We start from the raw sequence: 17,652 nt of genomic DNA on the forward strand, positions 1-17,652 counted from the left end.
ACAGTACCAGAAGACAATTTTTTTTGTACATTGTTCTTGTATCCTGCAATCTTATTAAACTCACTTAATTTTTGTACTAGTTTATTTAAAATTCCACAGTATTTTCTACATAGATGATCATGTTCTCTGTGTGTCTTAGTCAATTCGAGCTGCTATAACATAATACCACAAACTGGATGTATTATAAACAACAGAAATTTATTTCTCACAGTTCTGGAAGCTTTAAATCTGATATATGGGGCCAAAATGATCAAGTTTTGTGTCTGGTAAGAGCCCTCTTCTTGCTTCTTGATGTGTTCTCAAGTGGTGGAAGGAGCTAGGGAGCTCTGTGGGATCTTTTTCATAAGAGCACTAATCCCTTTCACAAGGTCTCCACTCTCAAGACCTAACCACTTCTTGAAGGCCCCACCTCCTAAAACCATCACATTGGGCATTAGCATTTCAACATATGAATTTGGGGGGCACGGAAACATTCAGACCAAAGCACTGAGAATATAACTCTTATTTTTTCCATTTTACTCTAGATGTCTTTTATTTCTTTTTCATACCTGGTTGCACTGGCTAGACCCTTCAGTGCAGTGTTGAACAGAAGTTGTAAGAGTGGATATCCCTGTATTGTTACTGATTTTAGGAGGAAAGCATTCAATCTTTCACCATTAAGTCTGATGTTTTCAATAAATGACTTTTCTCAGGTTGGGGAATCTGATAACTAGGATAGAGATTCCCTTCTATCCTAGTTTCTGAGAGCTTTTTTTTAAAATCAGGAATGGATGTTACAAAATTTTTCGTCTATTGACACAGATCCATATTGATCACATGGATTTTCTTTTCTAACTTCTTAATATGGTGAATTGCATTGATTGTTTTTTTCATGGTAAACCAACCTTGTTTTCTTGTGATAAACCCCACTTGGTCATGATGTATTATCCTTTTAATATAATGTTGGACTTAATTTGCTAAAATATTGTTTAGAATTTTGCATCTGTGTCCATAGATGCATTTTGCATATCTGTTCAGTTTGTAATTTCCTCTCTTTCTCTCTCTCACTTCTCTCTCTCTCTCTCCCTCTTTTTTTCCCTGGCTTTGGTATCAGGGTAATGTCAGCCTCATAGGATAAATCAAAAAAGAATTCTCTTGTCTTCAAATTTTTGAAAGCATTTGTATAGAATTAATACTATTTTTTCCCTTAAAATGTTTGGTAGAATTTACCAGTGAAGCACTTGGACATGGAGTTTCTTTTTAAGAATTTTAACTACAATTTCAATTTATTTAGTAGATGTGTGTCTATCTATGTTATCTATTTCTTCTTGAGTGAACTTTGAAAATTATGTATTTTAAGGAATTTTCCCTTTCATCTAAGTTGTTAGATTTATTAACATAAAATTGTTCATAATATTGCCTTATTATTATTTTAATATCTGTAAAATCTGTAGTAATGTCACATCTTTCATTTCTTTTTAAAAATAAATTTATTTATTTATTTTTGGCTGCATTGAGTCTCTGTTGCTAGGCTCAGGCTTTCTTTAGTTGTGGCAAGCAGGGGCTACTGTTCGTTGTGGTGCATGGGCTTCTCATTGCAGTGGCTTCTCTTGCTGCAGAACACAGGCTCTAGGTGTGTGGGCTTCAGTGGTTGTGGCATGCAGGCTCAGTAGTTGTGGCTTGTGGGCTCTAGAGTGCAGGCTCAGTAGTTGTGGAGCGTGGACTTAGTTGCTCTACAGCATGTGGGATCTTCCTGGACCAGGGCTCAAACCCATGTCCTGTGCATTGGCAGGCAGATTCTTAACCACTGCACCACCACAGAAGCCCTCTCATTTCTGGTATTGATAAGTTGTGCCTTTTTTCTTTTTATTGGTCAATCTAGCTAGAAGTTGATCAATTATATAGATATCAGAGAATCAGGTTTTTGTTTCATTGATTTTCTTTATTGTTTTTCTGTTTTCTATTTCATTGGTTTTCACTTGGTCTTTAGATTTTTTTCTTTTCTTTACTTTGGATTTAATTTGCTCTATTTATTTTAGTTTTTAAGGTTATTCACACATTTTTTCCCTAATACTGTAGTTTTTTGGTATTGATTTTCCCCTACATACTGCTTTGGTGGCATCCCACAAATCCTGATATGTTGTGTTTCATTTCATTTAGGTTGAGTGTTCTGTAAATGTCAATTACATCCATGATGATACATGGCTTCCAAAGTTCCCTGAGGTTCACCTCCATCCCAGTCAAGCCTAAAGGGAGAAAGAACATGGAGAAAGGTGCTTAGGAGGTTTTTATGACATCATTTCCATTCAAATTCCATTGGTTAGAACTCAGTTGCATGGCTTCACCTAATGGTATGTGAAGCTGGGACATGTAGTCTATCTTTTTGCCTGGGAAGAAGAGGAAAATACATTTGGACAAACAGCCAGAAACCTCTTTCTATTCTCTGGAAGGGCTTGTATAAGATAAGAAATACTTGAATCATGGGTATACAGTAGAAATTGTAAAGTTATTGGGGCCTGCTGCTTTCTTTGGGGGAAATTTTGTAACTGTTGATTCAGTTTAATGGATACATGTTCATTTAAGTTTTCTATTCTTGAGTCACTTTTTGTAAGTCACTTTTTAGGTATATATAATTTAGTATAAGTTTTAGAATATACTAGCATAAATTTGTTGAAAGTATTTTCTTATTTTAATTTCTGCTGTAACTGTAATTATGTTCTTTCTTCATCTTTGAAATTGTTTACCTGTGCCTTCTTTTTTAAAATTTGGTTACTCTTACTAGAGATATGTTAATCTTGTTAGTGTTTACCTAAAATCTTAATATTTTTTCACTAATTTCTGTTCTTTTTTATTTTCTTCCTCCACATTATTTGGACTCAATTTGCTTGTCTTTTTCAACTTGCAATTTGAATGCTAAGCTCATTTTTTTTTCAGCTTCTTTTTCCCCCTTGAATTTGTCTTCAGCTTTGTTGCTGCAAGCATTTATACATAGTGCTTCTTTATTGATTAGTTTTATGTAATTTCCAAATTTCCATTGATTTCTTCTTTAATGCAAGAGTTATTTACAGTGTGATTAAAAATTTCCAAGTATGGAAGCTTTTCCTAGAGTATGTATTAGGTTACTAATTTAAAATTAATTGTATTATTGTCAGAGAATGTGGTATCTGTAATAATCCTATAAAACTGTTGAGTCTTGCTTTATGGCCTGGTATATGCATGCTGTTTGAGATGTCGTCTTCTTTACTATGTTAGTAATTCCTTGCAACATTATCTTATTTATTCCTTATTCTAATTATATGAGACAGGTAATATGACTCCCATTTTTCAAATAATAACATTAAAATCCAACCAGCATAATAAGTATCTCTTCCAAGTACAAGTTCTTCCTAGTTAGCTTTGTATTCAATCAGAGCAGCCAACAACTAAAAAAAAATCAGTGTGGTCAACTTTTTATACCAGTTGCATATGAGCCCTGCTTATATTTTATTATAGACTTTTAAACCTCAGGGTAAAGATTCATGCTTACTTCAATGGCCTTTTATCCCTCCCTTGGTGTCTCAAACAGTATCTCACACATATTTGGTGTTCAATAAGCATTTGTTGAACTGGAGTAAACCTGAGACAAAATCTGGCAAAACCCTAGGAGAGTATAATAAAAAGGTATTGAATACTCAAAAAATAAAACCGAACATTCAGTTCTGGAATCACTACAAAAGTTAATCTGAAACTACTCCTGACACAAATATATAGTAATTCTGGTTAAAGATATAGGCATAGATACAGATAAGTAACACCTATATCCATGTCTATATTTAACTATATCCTTTATATATCTATATATATCCATATGTAGATATGTTAAAGGATATGTATATATCCAGCTATAGATAGATAGGTTAAAGGATAGACAGACTGGGGAAGAGGAACCTAAAAAGGCAATAACATTATAGACAGAGAAATGGGAAAAAACCAAGTGAATTTATTTTACTTATGCCAAGGTAAGAGAGAGAGAGAATGGTCAATAGTGACCTTTCAATTTTGTGTTAATGAAGTTATTAATGACCTTGGGAATAGAAGTTGTGAAGTAGAAATTCTCATTTAAAGAGTTTTGGCTGCAAATGGTAAGAAAAGGATCAACTGTAAGCTGGAGGTTACTGTGCATAGAGAGAAAGTTTTGTTTATCTTAAGGTGAAAGGGTCATACCTGGTTTAGGATTTAATATCTTTGGCTAGCTATCTCTTACTCATTCTGTAAGATTTAGCTCAGGTGTTCCCTAAGAAACTGTTCCTGCACTTAGTCAAATTGCCTCTGTTGTCTTAGTGCTGTCAACAGGTCATTATCATAATAATTAGAATATTGTAATGAATATTCTGTTTAAATGTTGTACCCCCCAGATTTTAAACTCTATGACCATGTGTTACTTATCTTTTAGTCACCAATTCTTTTTTTTTTGTTCGTTTATTTATTTATTGGCTGTGTTGGGTCTTCATTGCTGCATGTGGGGTTTCTCTAGTTGTGACGAGCAGGGACTACTCTTTGTTACGGTGTGCGGGCTTCTCATTGCAGTGGCTTCTCTTGTTGCAAAGCACAGGCTCTAGGGCATGTGGGCTTCAGTAGTTGTGGTGCATGGGCTCAGTAGTTGTGGCTCATGGGCTCTAGAGTGCAGGCTCAGTAGTTGTGTCGCATGGGCTTAGTTGCTCTGCAGCATGTGGTATCCTCCCGGAACAGGGATCGAACCTGTGTCCCCTGCATTGGCAGGCGGACTCTTAAACACTGTGCCACCAAAGAAGTCCTCAGTCACCAATTCTTGGCAAGGGTTTGGCAATAGGAAGTTCTCAAACCATGTTTAACTATACTATGGAATTTAAAAAAATTTTTCTCCTATCTTTCTACAGATCTTCCTGTATCTGTATTTTGTATTTATTTCTTCCATTATAATGCCTATAATACCTTTTTAATTGCACTTATTCTTTTCCACATATATGAACTTCCTACTAAACCACATACCTAGGGACTTCCCTGGTGGTCCAGTGGTTAAGACTCCACATTTCTACAGCTGGGGGTGCAGATTTTATCTCTGGTCGGGGAACTAAGATCCTGCATGCTGAGTGGCACAGCCAAGAAACGAACAAACAAACAAAAAAAACAAGAAAAACCCACACACCTTTATTATTCATTTTTCTAATACTAACATCTAGCACAGTGCCTATCGTTTATTCATTGAATAGTCAATCATTTTTGAGTAACCAGTCATTATTCTAAACTCTAAGAATACCAGAGTGAAAAAGATTTATCTTCTAGTAGAAGAAGACAGACAATAGACAGTAAACCAATAAGTAAAGAAGACTATTTATTATAGCAATTATTAAAGATGAAGAAACAGGATCATATAATAAAGTGACTGTTGAAAGTGAGGAGTCATTACTTTAGATAGCATACTTAAGGGCAGAGTCAAGAAAGTAAAACTCCTACCTCTGTATATAGTGTTTCTTTAACTTGTATATTGACTAAATCTTCAAAGTGAGAGGGGATCTTAATGATCATAGAGTCAAGCCTTTTCATTTTACAGATTGATTTATAGATAAAGTGTGATTTGTTGGAGGTATTAGAAAATATGTAATTTGTCTTTCTCTTGGTAAAATGGTTTGGGAACTTTCATATTCTCTAGAGCTCACTGGAATTCCCCTGAGATATAAATGGCCCATTTAAACCAGGGAGTAGAATGGTGTTTTACTAGTCACACCTATTTTCTTCCCTAGTGGAGAATTACAAAAAGGATAAAGAGGAGGGCAGAGATCTTAAGGAGGAGGAAGCTAAGTAGGCTGTAAACACAGTGATAACAATAGAGAAGTTGCTGCAGTGAGACATGTACTAAGTAAAGGAGTCAAGAATCACATATTAAGATTAAAAATTTTTGTTCCTGATTTTTCTAAGATTCTCATGCTAGAAAATCTGAATGTACAGAAAAGTCTGGAGTGGAAAATTATAACTAAGCCCTTACCCCAGGAGTAGCCAATATTGATTATTTTCCTTATAAAAGTATGTTTCTCCCTTTTTCTTTTCTTTCTTTCTTTTTTTTACAAAATTGAGATCCTATTGTTTTTATATTTTTTATACTTGAGAAAAGTAAAAAGAAAAGGACAAAGAATAACAAACATTCATGTAATCTTCTACTAAATAAATATTTTTTGGTCATATAAACTTCAGATTTTTAATTTTTTAAAGAAAACATTACAGGTAAAGTCTTAAGTTCATATTCAGTCCATAGTCCCATTCCCCTCATTTCCTCCCCAGACACAACTAATATCATGAGTATGGTGTATTTTAATACTTCTGTCACATTGTTTTTTAAAAAGTATTATTTTGTGTTTTCTTTTAATGTGCATAAATGGAATCAGTATGTGATTAGAATAATGAATATAAATTTATGGAAATTGCTTTATTCACTGAACACTAGGTTTTTCAGTTCTATTTATGGTGATACATATAGATCTAGTTTATTCATAAGTCATAAGTGTTAAGCTTGAATTTTCACTGAACACATCTCTATAACCAGCACCCTGTTCAAGAAACAGTATGTTAATTACCAGCATCCCTGAACTCCCCCCTGATGTCTTTGTTTGCCTTCTTTTGCCCAACATTATTTATGAAATTTATCCACTTTGTTGTGCATAGTTGTACTCTATTCTTTCCCATTGTTATAGAACATTCTGCTTCCTTAAATCAATTAAACTTTTAAAATTTATCCGTTTAACTATCAGTGGGCCTTTGGGTAGTTTCCAGTTTGTGTCTCTATCAACATACACACGTAAAAGTGATGCTATCAACATTCTAGCATATATTTTTAAGAAACTATATATGTACTTCAGTTTGGTATATGTCTAAGAGTTGCTGGGTCATAGGGTATGTATATGTTCAGCTTTAATAATAGTGCCAAACAGTTTTCCAAAGTATTATAGAAAATTACATTCCCACCAACAGTGAGTGAGAATTCATGTTACTCTGCCACCTTGACAGCACTTGATATTTTCCATCTTTTTCATTTTAGGCATTGTACAGGGTTGTCATATTGACTCGTTGTGGTTTAATTTGCATTTCTGTGATTATTAATGAAGTTTTCATATATTTATTGGCCATTTAGATATCCTCTTTTATGATACCCTTAAATATTTAGCATTTATACTTAGCTGTTTTTCTAACAAAATCTAAAGATATTCATTGTCTATACTAGGTAAAGAAGGACTTTAGCAATTTTTTAATTACTATTGTTCTCTCATTTATTGGTTGTATGCCTTTGAGCAAGTTACTTAACCTCATTTTTGCCTCATCTGTTTCCTCATCTGTAAAGTGGGGAAATAATAATACTTAGCTTATAGAGTTGTGAGAATTAAATGAGTGAACATCTTTGAATTTAAATGAGTGAATCACTTTGAACGTGCCTGGCATATAGTATTTGCTGTATAAATATTAGATTATTATTATTGTTGTTATTGGTGAAAGAATAGACAATGTATACCAAGGGGACAGAATAGAGATTCCAGAAATAGACAGACACAAATATAGCTAATTGATTTTTGACAAGGGTGCAACAACAACTCTATGAAGAAAGGATGGTCTTTTCATCAAATAGTGTTGGAACTACTAAATACACATATCCCAAAACAAAAAAACCCAAAAAACTTGACCCCTACCTCTCACCTTATGCAAAAATTAATTCAAAATGAATCATGAATTAAATGTAAAACATAAAACTAGAAATATTTTATAGGAAAACATAGAAGAAAATCTTTGTGACCTGCAAAGAGTTCTTAGATACAGCCCATAGCACAAACCATAAAAGAAAAAAGTTGATAAATTGGATATCACTAAAATTAAAAAGTTTTGCTCTGTGAAAGACACTATTAAGAGAATTGAAAAGACAAGCCACAGATGGGAGAAAATATTTCCAAATCATGTATCTGACCACGGATTTGTATCCAGAATATATAAAGAATTCTAAAAAAATCAGCAAAGATTTGAACAAATACTTCACTGAATAAGATATATGGATGGCAAATAAGCATGTGGAAAGACACTCAACATACTTATTCACTAAGGAAATGTAAATTAAAACAGGGGTCCCAAAAAAGAGAGAAGTAGCAGAGAAGCAATATTAAAAGATGCAGCTTAAAAGGGTTTTTTCTTTTCCTTTTTTTTAAGGAAGATACCACTGTATCTCCACAGTAAGATACCACTGTGCATCTATTAGGATGGCCGAAATGAAACTGACAATATCAAGTGGTAGCCATGATACAGAGCAACTGAAACTGTTGTATTTGCTGGTGAGAAAGCAAGACAGAACAGCCACTTTGGAAAGCAGTTTGGTAGTTTCTTATAAATTTGAATATATACTTGTTATATGAGCCTACTGAAGTAAAAATTTATGTTCAAATAAGCAACTGTATGCAAATGTATAGTATGCCTTATTCCTAACAACCCCAAACTGGAAACAACCAAACATCTCTTAGCTGGGGAATAAACTGTGGTCCATCTATAAAGTGGAATGTTACTCAGCAATAAAAAGAAACAAACTACTGATACATGCAACAACATGGCTGAATCTCAAATGCATTATGCTAAGTTAAAAAAGCCAGACTCAAAAGACAACATGCTGTATTCTATTTATACGAAATTCTGGAAAAGGCAAAAACATAAGGATAGAGAATAGGGATGGAAAATAATCAGTGGTTGCCAGCAGTTAGTACTTGACTACTAAGAGGCTGTACAAGGAAATGTTTTGGGGTGATGGAAGTTTTCTGTAACTTGGTTGTGGTGGTGATTAAATACTTTTTATATTTGTCAAAACTTACAGAACTGCACACACACACACACACACACACACACACAAGTGAATTTTAGTATGTGTAAATTGAAAAAAAGTTTTTTAAAGAAAAAACCTTCTGGACTTCCCTGGTGGTGCAGTGGTTAAGAATCCACCTGTTAATGCAGGGGACATGGGTTCAATCTCTGGTCCGGAAAGATCCCACATGCTGCAGAGCAACTAAGCCCGTGCGCCACAACTACTGAGCCTGTGCCCTAGAGCCCGTGAGCCACAACTACTGAGCCTGCGTGCTACAGCTACTGAAGCCCGCATGCCTAGAACCCGTGTTTCGCAACAAGAGAAGCCACTGCAGTAAGCCCATGCACCGCAACAAAGAGTAGCCCCCACTCACCGCAACTAGAGAAAGCCCGCATGCAGCAATGAAGACCCAACGCAGCCAAAAATAAATTAATTTTTAAAAAGGAAAAGAAAAAACCTTTTTAGGCTGTATCTCTTAATATTGCTTCTCTGCTACTTCTCTGTCCTCTCTTTTGGGACCCCTATTAGTTTTATGCTATATGCTCTTAATCTTTTCCAAGTCTCATAATTTATCACATTTTTCACTTTTTTATGTAATTGGGTGAATCTCTCAGTATTATCTTTCATTTCATTAATACTTTGTATTTAAAGAAGCATGTACTCCATCTTGAAATTTTTTAATTTATAATTTCCAAGATTCCTCCTTGGTCCTCTTTTGAGCTGGTCATTCACCAGGCCAGAGGATGGCTTGGTCTGGGAATTCTCTCACTGATATTCTCTGCTTCTAGTTAATTCCTGCTTCCAGATCTCGGTGCCTAGCATGCTTGTGGTTTTAGCTCCTACTTATTTCTGTGTGTTGCTTTTCTACTTTCGTCCATAGAAATATATATCTTATATTTGAGCACAACTATATCTTTAAATTTTTAAAAAATATGTGTTTTATCTATCTTGCTTTTATCTTTTAATCCTATCTGATATTTCCTTATACCACTATGCCTGTGATCCTCAACTGAGGGCAGTTCTGTCCATCAGAATGCATTTGGTAATGCCTGGAGATACCTTTGGCACAATGCACAGGACAGCCCCTCACAACAAATTAACTGGTCCAAAATATCTATATTTTTTCATATATAAAAATGAAAATTGGAGGTGTTTTTTCGTATTGTTTCACTTTGATAAATAGCCTTATGTAACTTTTTTGTACCATTAATTAATTTCCAAATGTAGATATTTCTGAACCCAAAGAAAACTAAGATTTGAGAAGCACTGTCTAGAAAGTTGGAAATTACCTAGAAAACAACAGAAGTATGGGAACAACAAAGTCTTTATCACCTCATACCCTTACTGGAACTTACAATATGTTCACACATAAAGATCTTCTATTAGATTTATACTTTTAAACCACTTTTCCCCAAAATAATATACTCCTAAGTTGTCTTAAGGCCCTTCAAATTCTATACAGCCTTCTGTGAAAGCTTTCTACAGCTTGCTTTATGCTTAGGTAGCAGATTTCAGAATCTTAATGAATACTTGACAAACCTAACTATAAATATCTCATGCTTTCTTTATTCTTAATTCTTTTTAATACATACCAGTATTAAGATGTTTGGTAGCAGGGATACGATAATAGAAAAAAACAGAGGACTGCCCTTAATTTGCTGCATGACCTTACTTCACTTATTGCTTTCACCTGGGCCTCAGTTTTATCATCTGGAAAATGAAGGAGTTATACCATATAATTCCTGTAGGCTTTTCCAGTTATAAAAATGTGATATATCATTATTTACATTGTTTTTATTTAGCTTTTGGCTATGATCTTTTACTGTTCCTGAGAAAAAGTAGAGATAAAATGTTTAAAGATTTCTAAGGTCTTTAAAAATTCCTCATATTTGTTCTTTACAACCCTCACCTACCTCCTTGTAGTGATTGATAATAAAAATCTTAAAATGGAAATCCTCTTATGTTGAAGGACTGCAAAGAATGATACTGGAAAAGTAGCATAAAAATTCACAGCTGGTCTGGAAAGGGAGACAACTAGATAAGAAGAAAGGAGGTGACAGCTGTATAAAAACAAGCAAAACCTAGGTCTCAAATTTTGGTAGGGTCAAAGAAATGTGCCCTGGGCCCTAATGAGAATGAGGCCCCGAGTAATTCTCAAACTCAGGGTCTTGAAATTTATTAGAATTGCAAAGGACCAGAATTCAGGTCTCCCAACCTCCTCATTAATGTCTTAAACACTACATTATGTGTTATTAATGCACATTATGTGTGTTTTTATGGGTGTTACTGTGTATTAACACACATTATGTGTTATTAACACTACATTATGTGTCAAGCTATTATGTCATTTAATTTTACATAGAGAATGAAGGTATATGCCTGAAATAATCTTTTATAATTTATTTGTATAGGTTTTTTTAACCACTTAACCTATTTTCTGGCTGCTGGTGCTGTTACTTTGGGAATTGGTTTCTTTGCTTTGGCATCAGCTTTGTGGTTCCTGATTTGCAAACGAAGGTAAGATTTATTAGAATATTTGACTTTTTTTCTTTTAAAAATTCAGTGAAAGATTTTCTCAAATGGTATTAAATTTAAATAACTATAATGATATTGATTCTGTAATTTGATTGGGGAGAGAAAACTTTACATGTTTAGAGTAGCCTGAAAAGAGAAGTCCTAGTAGTATAATAGTCTGAGCAGTATAATAGCAATCTTCATGCATTAAAAATTTAAGGAATAACGAGATCTATTTTATTCTGTAGAAGACATGGGTTTGAATTATAATAGAAGGCTAGAAAACTTTAAAAATTTTGACTACTAACTTAGAGGTTAAAAACATTACTGAGAGAAAAAGACTTTCTTTAGGAGATATTTAAGAAGAGAGCTGACAGAATCTCTGGTATGGTCTAAATGTAGTCTTTTGCCAGAGATGGAAAAAAGATACTTGATACCTCAGTTCCTTTCAACCCTAAGATTTGGTGTTTTTTTATTATTTAATTGGTTCAGTATTTGCTTTGGCTCATGTTAAAAAATTTAAATTGTAATACGATCTTCCCACACACTCTTCCGGTATTCCTTATTTCAGCAAATGAATACATACTATCTATCCACTTGCACAAGTCAGAAAACCAGAAATTATTCACTAATTCATTCTTTCACAGACTTGCAGTGCCACTGGGAGGAGACAGATAATTAACAAATAAAGTGGTCAGGGAATGTCTCTTCAAGTGGGTAGTATTTAATCTGAGACTTAGATTAAAAAAAGAAGCCAGACATGTGACGACCCTGTGGAAGAGCTTTTTTCTAAGCTAATGTGATAGCAAGTACAGAAACTCCAAGTAGGAATGATCATGGTATTGTTCAGTAAACAGAAAGTCAGTGTGAGTAGACTGAAGTGAGAGGGAAATAATGATGAGATTAAAGAGGGAGATAAGGGTCAAATCACACAGGAATTTGTAGGCTAAAACATGGAATTTAGATTTTATTATTTCTGCCATCAGAAGGTTTTAAGCAAGGGAATGATATTATCATCATAATAATAGCTAAAATCAAGGGTTTACTGCATACTGTTCTAAGTGCTTTATATGTAGTTATCTCATTTAGACCTCATAACTGCCCCATGAAGTTGCAGTAATATTATTCCCATTTTGAAGACTAAAATGCCACCTATAGATGATTTACCTTTTAATAACACTTAAAAAATTGAGATATAGATTTTAAATATATGATGTTGAATTTCAACAAATATATTCCCATGTAATCGCAACCCCAGTCAAGATATAGACATTTTCCATCATCCTGTAAGGATCCCTCATCCTGCTTTCCAGGAATTTCTCCCCACCTCCTACCCAGAGTCAGTCATTATTCTGATTTTTATCACCATAGATTAATTTGGCCTATTCTTGAACTTCATATAAATGGACATTTTATGTCTGCTTTTTTCACTTAATGTAATATTTTTGAGATTCATTTATGCTGTTGCATTTATCTGTTCATTCTTTTGATTAATGAGTAGTATTACATTGTATGAATTTACCTCAGTTTGTTTATCCATTTTTCTGTTAATGGACATTTAGGTCATTTCCAACATTTAGCCCTTAGGAAATAAGGCTGCTGTGAACATTCTAATCTTTTTGTACATGTGCTTTCACTCCCCTTGGGTAAGAGTAGAATTGGTGGATAGTATGATTAGCTTTAAAAGAAACTGCTAAACAGTTTTCCAAGATGGATGTACATTCCCGTCAGCAACGTATGAGAGTTCTGATTCATATTTTTAAAAGATTTTTCTTATGTCTCTATGAATCCTGTATGTTAATGGAAAAAGAGTAAAAGCGGAGAGGCAAGTTAGGATGCTATTGCACAGTCCATGTTAAGGATGATTGTGTCTTAGACTAATATGGAAGTAGAGGAGATGAAGAGAAGGGGCTGGACTTGGGGTAGTTTTGCAGGTAAAGTTAGCAGGTCTTATTGATGGATTGGATGAGGTAAGGAAAGATAAGTGAAATGGCAGAGTTAATGCTAATACCTACATTTTTATCATGAGCAACTGAGTAGTTAATCATGCCATTTACTGAGATGAGGAGGTGATTGGGAGGGAAACAAGTTGAGGGAGTGGTGGTAAACTAGGAGTTGTATTTTGGATGTAAGTTTGAAAGCCTATGAAACATCCAAGTAAAAATGTTAGACAGTCAGATATACGTGTGTGAATTTCAGGGGAGAAATCAGGGCTGAAGATTTAGGTTATCAATGTATAGAGGGTATATAAAATCATACAACTGGGGGGCATGGAGTCAAGATGGTGGAGTAGGAGGACATGGAATTTGCATCTCCTCACAACTAGGGCAGCTACCAGATGCTGGTGGGTGGCCTTGACACCCAAGGGGATGGGAGGAACCCCCAAGTGACTAGGTAGGACGTTGGGGGGAGCAAGGGAGGAAGAGAAGTGGAGGTGAGATGGTACTGGCACCCCTGAGGGGTGACTGGGAGAGGGAAGGGGTTCCCATGCCTGGAGAGACCCATTCACCACAAGGGGATTAACAGGGACAGGGAGAGACCCTCAGGGGTTTGGAGGATCAGAGGGGAATGCAGCCAGCATTTCCCCTGCCCACTTGGGCCCCGGGGAGCATGCTGGGGTCCCAGGTCTAGTCCTCCACCTTCTGAGGACCCTCCATCCACATGGGTCCTGGGGACGTGGGAACAAGAGAAGGGGGAAGAGTAGAGGTGAACAGGGAGGGACCCTAGGGGATCTGAAGATCGGGGTAATGGGACTAGTGTTCCCCGCCCCCACTCGGGACCCTGCAAGCCTGCTGGGGTCCCGGGCATGATCCTCCACACTCTGAGGTCAGAGGCAATCTGAGCCCCCTCCAGCCATGCTGAGCCTAAGCCCTGCCCCCCATTCACACCAGAGCCTTTTCCAGCCATCTGCGTACTGAGCCCAGACACCACCCCCTGCCTAAACCCTGCCCCTGCTTAAGCCTCGCCCCACACAGCCAAGGCCTTTTCTGGCCCCTTTTTTTTCCCCTACTATTGTGGTTCTGTTTTACCTTTCAGTTGTTGTTTCATTTATATTTTTATTTTTTCTAATATATCTGTTAGTGTTCTAAATTTTTATTCCTTCTTATTGTTCTCTTTTTTTTTTTTTTGCCATGCCATGTGGCTTCCAGGATCTTGGTTCATGGGCTGGGGGGGCTTGGGTCTGAGCTCCTGTGGTGGGAGCACCAAGTCTGAACCACTGGACTAACAGAGAACCTCAGACCCCAGGGAATATTAATCAGAGTGAGGTCTCCCAGGGGTCCTCATCTCACCGCCAAGACCCAGCTCTACCCAACTGTCTGCAAACTCCAATGTTGGAAGCGTCAGACCAAACAACCAGTAAGACAGGAGCACAGTCCCACACATCAAAAAAAATGATAAGACAAAAAATATATATTACATATGGAGGAGCAAGGTAAAAACCTAAAAGGCCAAACAAATGAAGAGGAAATAGGCACCTACCTGAAAAAGAATTCAGAGTAATGATAATAAAGATGATCCAAAATCTTGGAAATAGAATGGAGGCAAAGATCAAGAAAATACAAGAAATGTTTAACAAAAACCTAGAAGAACTAAAGAACAAACAAACAGTGATGAACAACACAATAACTAAAATGAAAAATACACTAGTAGGAACCAATAGCAGAATAACCGAGGCAGAAGAACGAATAAGTGAGCTGGAAAATAGAATGGTGGAAATAACTGCCAAGGAGTGAATAAAGAAAAAAGAATGAAAAGAATTGAAGACAATCTTAGAGACCACTGGGACAACACTAAATGCACCAACATTCGAATTATAGGGGTCCCAGAAGAAGAATAGAAAGAGAAAGGGTCTGAGAAAACATTTGAAGAGATTATACTTGAAAACTTCCCTAACATGGAAAAGGAATTAGCCACTCAAGCCCAGGAAGTGCAGAGAGTCCCAGGCAGGATAAACCCAAGGAGAAACATGCCAAGACACATAGTAATCAAATTGACAAATATTAAAGACAAAGAAAAATTATTAAAAGCAACAAGGGATAAATGACAAATAACATACAAGGGAACTCCCATAAGGTTAACAGCTGATTTCTCAGCAGAAACTCTACAAGCCAGAAGGGAGTGGCACGATATATTTAAAGTGATGAAAGGGAATAAGCTACAACCAAGATTACTCTACCCGACAAGGATCTCATTCAGATTCGATGGAGAAATTAAAACCTTTACAGACAAGCAAAAGCTAAGAGAGCTCAGCACCACCAAACCAGCTTTATAACAAATGCTAAAGGAACTTCCCTAAGTGGGAAACACAAGAGAAGAAAAGGACCTACAAAAACAAACCCAAAACAATTAAGAAAATGGTCATAGGAACATACATATCAATAATTACCTTAAATGTGAATGGATTAAATGCTACAACCAAAAGACACAGACTGGCTGCATGGATACAAAAACAAGACCCATATATATGCTGTCTACAAGAGACTCACTTCACACCTAGGGACACATACAGACTGAAAGTGACGGGATGGATAAAGATATTCCATGCAAAAGGAAATCACAAGAAAGCTGGAGTAGCAATATTCATATAAGATAAAATAGACTTTAAAATAAAGACTGTTACAAGCAATAAGGAAGGACACTACATAATGATAAAGGGATCAATCCAAGAAGAAGATATAACAATTATAAATATTTATGCACCCAACATAGGAGCACCTCAATACATAAGGCAAATGCTAACAGCCATAAAAGGGGAAATTGACAGTAACACAACAATAGTGTGGGACTTTAACACCCCACTTAAACCAAAAGACAGATCATCCAGACATAAAATAAGGAAATACAAGTTTTAAATGACACAATAGACCAGATAGATTTAATTGAAATTTATAGGACATTCCACACAAAAGTGGCAGAATACACTTTCGTCTCAAGTACACATGGAACATTCTCCAGATAGATCACATTTTCCAAGGTCACAAATCAAGCCTCAGTAAATTTAAGAAAATTGAAATCATATCAAGCATCTTTTCTGACCACAATGCTATGAGATTAGAAATCAGTTACAGGGGAAAATACTGTAAAAACACAAATACATGGAGGCTGATCAGTGAGCTGCTAAATAAGCAAAGGATCACTGAAGAAATCAAAGAGGAAATTTAAAAATACATAGAAACAGATGACAATGACAAAAAGCAGTTCTAAGAGGAAGTCTATAGCAATTCAATCTCACCTCAAGAAACAAGAAAAATCTCAAATAAAAAATCTAACCTTACACCTAGAGCAACTAGAGAAAAAAGAACAAACAAACAAACAGACAAACAAAACCAAAGTCAGTAGAAGGAAAGAAATCATAAAGATCAGAGCAGAAATAAATGACATACTAACAAAGAAAACAGTAGCAAAGATCAACAAAACTAAAAGCTGGTTCTTTGAGAAGATAAACAAAATTGATAAATCTTTAGCCAGACTCATCAAAAAAAAAAAGGGAGAGGACTGAATAAAATTACAAATGAAAAAGGAGAAATTACAACTGACACCACAGAAATACAAAGGATCATAAGAGACTACTACAAGCAACTGTATGCCAATAAAATGGACAACCTGAAAGAAATGGACAAATTCTTGGAAAGGTACAACTTTCCAAGACTGAACCAGGAAGAATTAGAAAATATAAACAGACCAATCACAAGTAATGAAATTGAAACTGTAATTAAAGATCTTCCAACAAACAAAGTGCAGGACCAGATGGCTTCACAGGTGAATTCTATCAAACATTTAGAGAAGAACTAACACCTATCCTTCTCAAACTCTTCCAAAAAATTGCAGAATGAGGAGCACTCCCAAGCTCATTCTATGAGGCCACCATCACCCTGATACCAAAACTATAAAAATCACAAAGAAAGAAAATTACAGGCCAATATCACTGATGAATATAGATGCAAAATTCCTCAACAAAATATTAGCAAACAGAATCCAACAACACATTCAAAGGATCATACACCATGCTCAAGTGGGATTTATCCCAGGGATGCAAGGATTCTTCAATATATGCAAATCAACCAATATGATACACCATATTAACAAATTAAAGAATAAAAACCATATGATCATCTCAATAGATATAGAAAAAGCTTTTGACAAAATTCAACACCCGTTTATGATAAAAACTCTCCAGAAAGTTGACATAGAGGGAACCTATCTGAAAGTAATAAAGGCTGTATATGACAAACCCACAGCAAACATCATTCTCAATGGTGAAAAACTGAAAGCATTTCCTTGAAGATCAGGAACAAGACAAGGATGTCCACTCTCGCCAC

The 17,652-nt window shown here is 35.5% G+C and overlaps 1 protein-coding gene across 1 annotated transcript in view; it reads left to right on the forward strand.

The window, feature by feature from the left end:
• The first annotated feature begins 2,314 nt into the window (after positions 1 to 2,314).
• The window catches only part of C1H1orf185 (chromosome 1 C1orf185 homolog), a 31,876-nt gene continuing 16,538 nt past the window's right edge, over positions 2,315 to 17,652 (forward strand). Inside the window, exons 1-2 of the mRNA XM_065894910.1 lie at positions 2,315 to 2,330; positions 11,230 to 11,335. Of these exons, the coding sequence (XP_065750982.1) occupies positions 2,315 to 2,330; positions 11,230 to 11,335 (122 nt within the window). The remainder of the gene's footprint in view (positions 2,331 to 11,229; positions 11,336 to 17,652) is intronic.

Source organism: Phocoena phocoena, chromosome 1 (genome assembly GCF_963924675.1).
Source record: "Phocoena phocoena chromosome 1, mPhoPho1.1, whole genome shotgun sequence".
Taxonomy (NCBI): domain Eukaryota; kingdom Metazoa; phylum Chordata; class Mammalia; order Artiodactyla; family Phocoenidae; genus Phocoena; species Phocoena phocoena.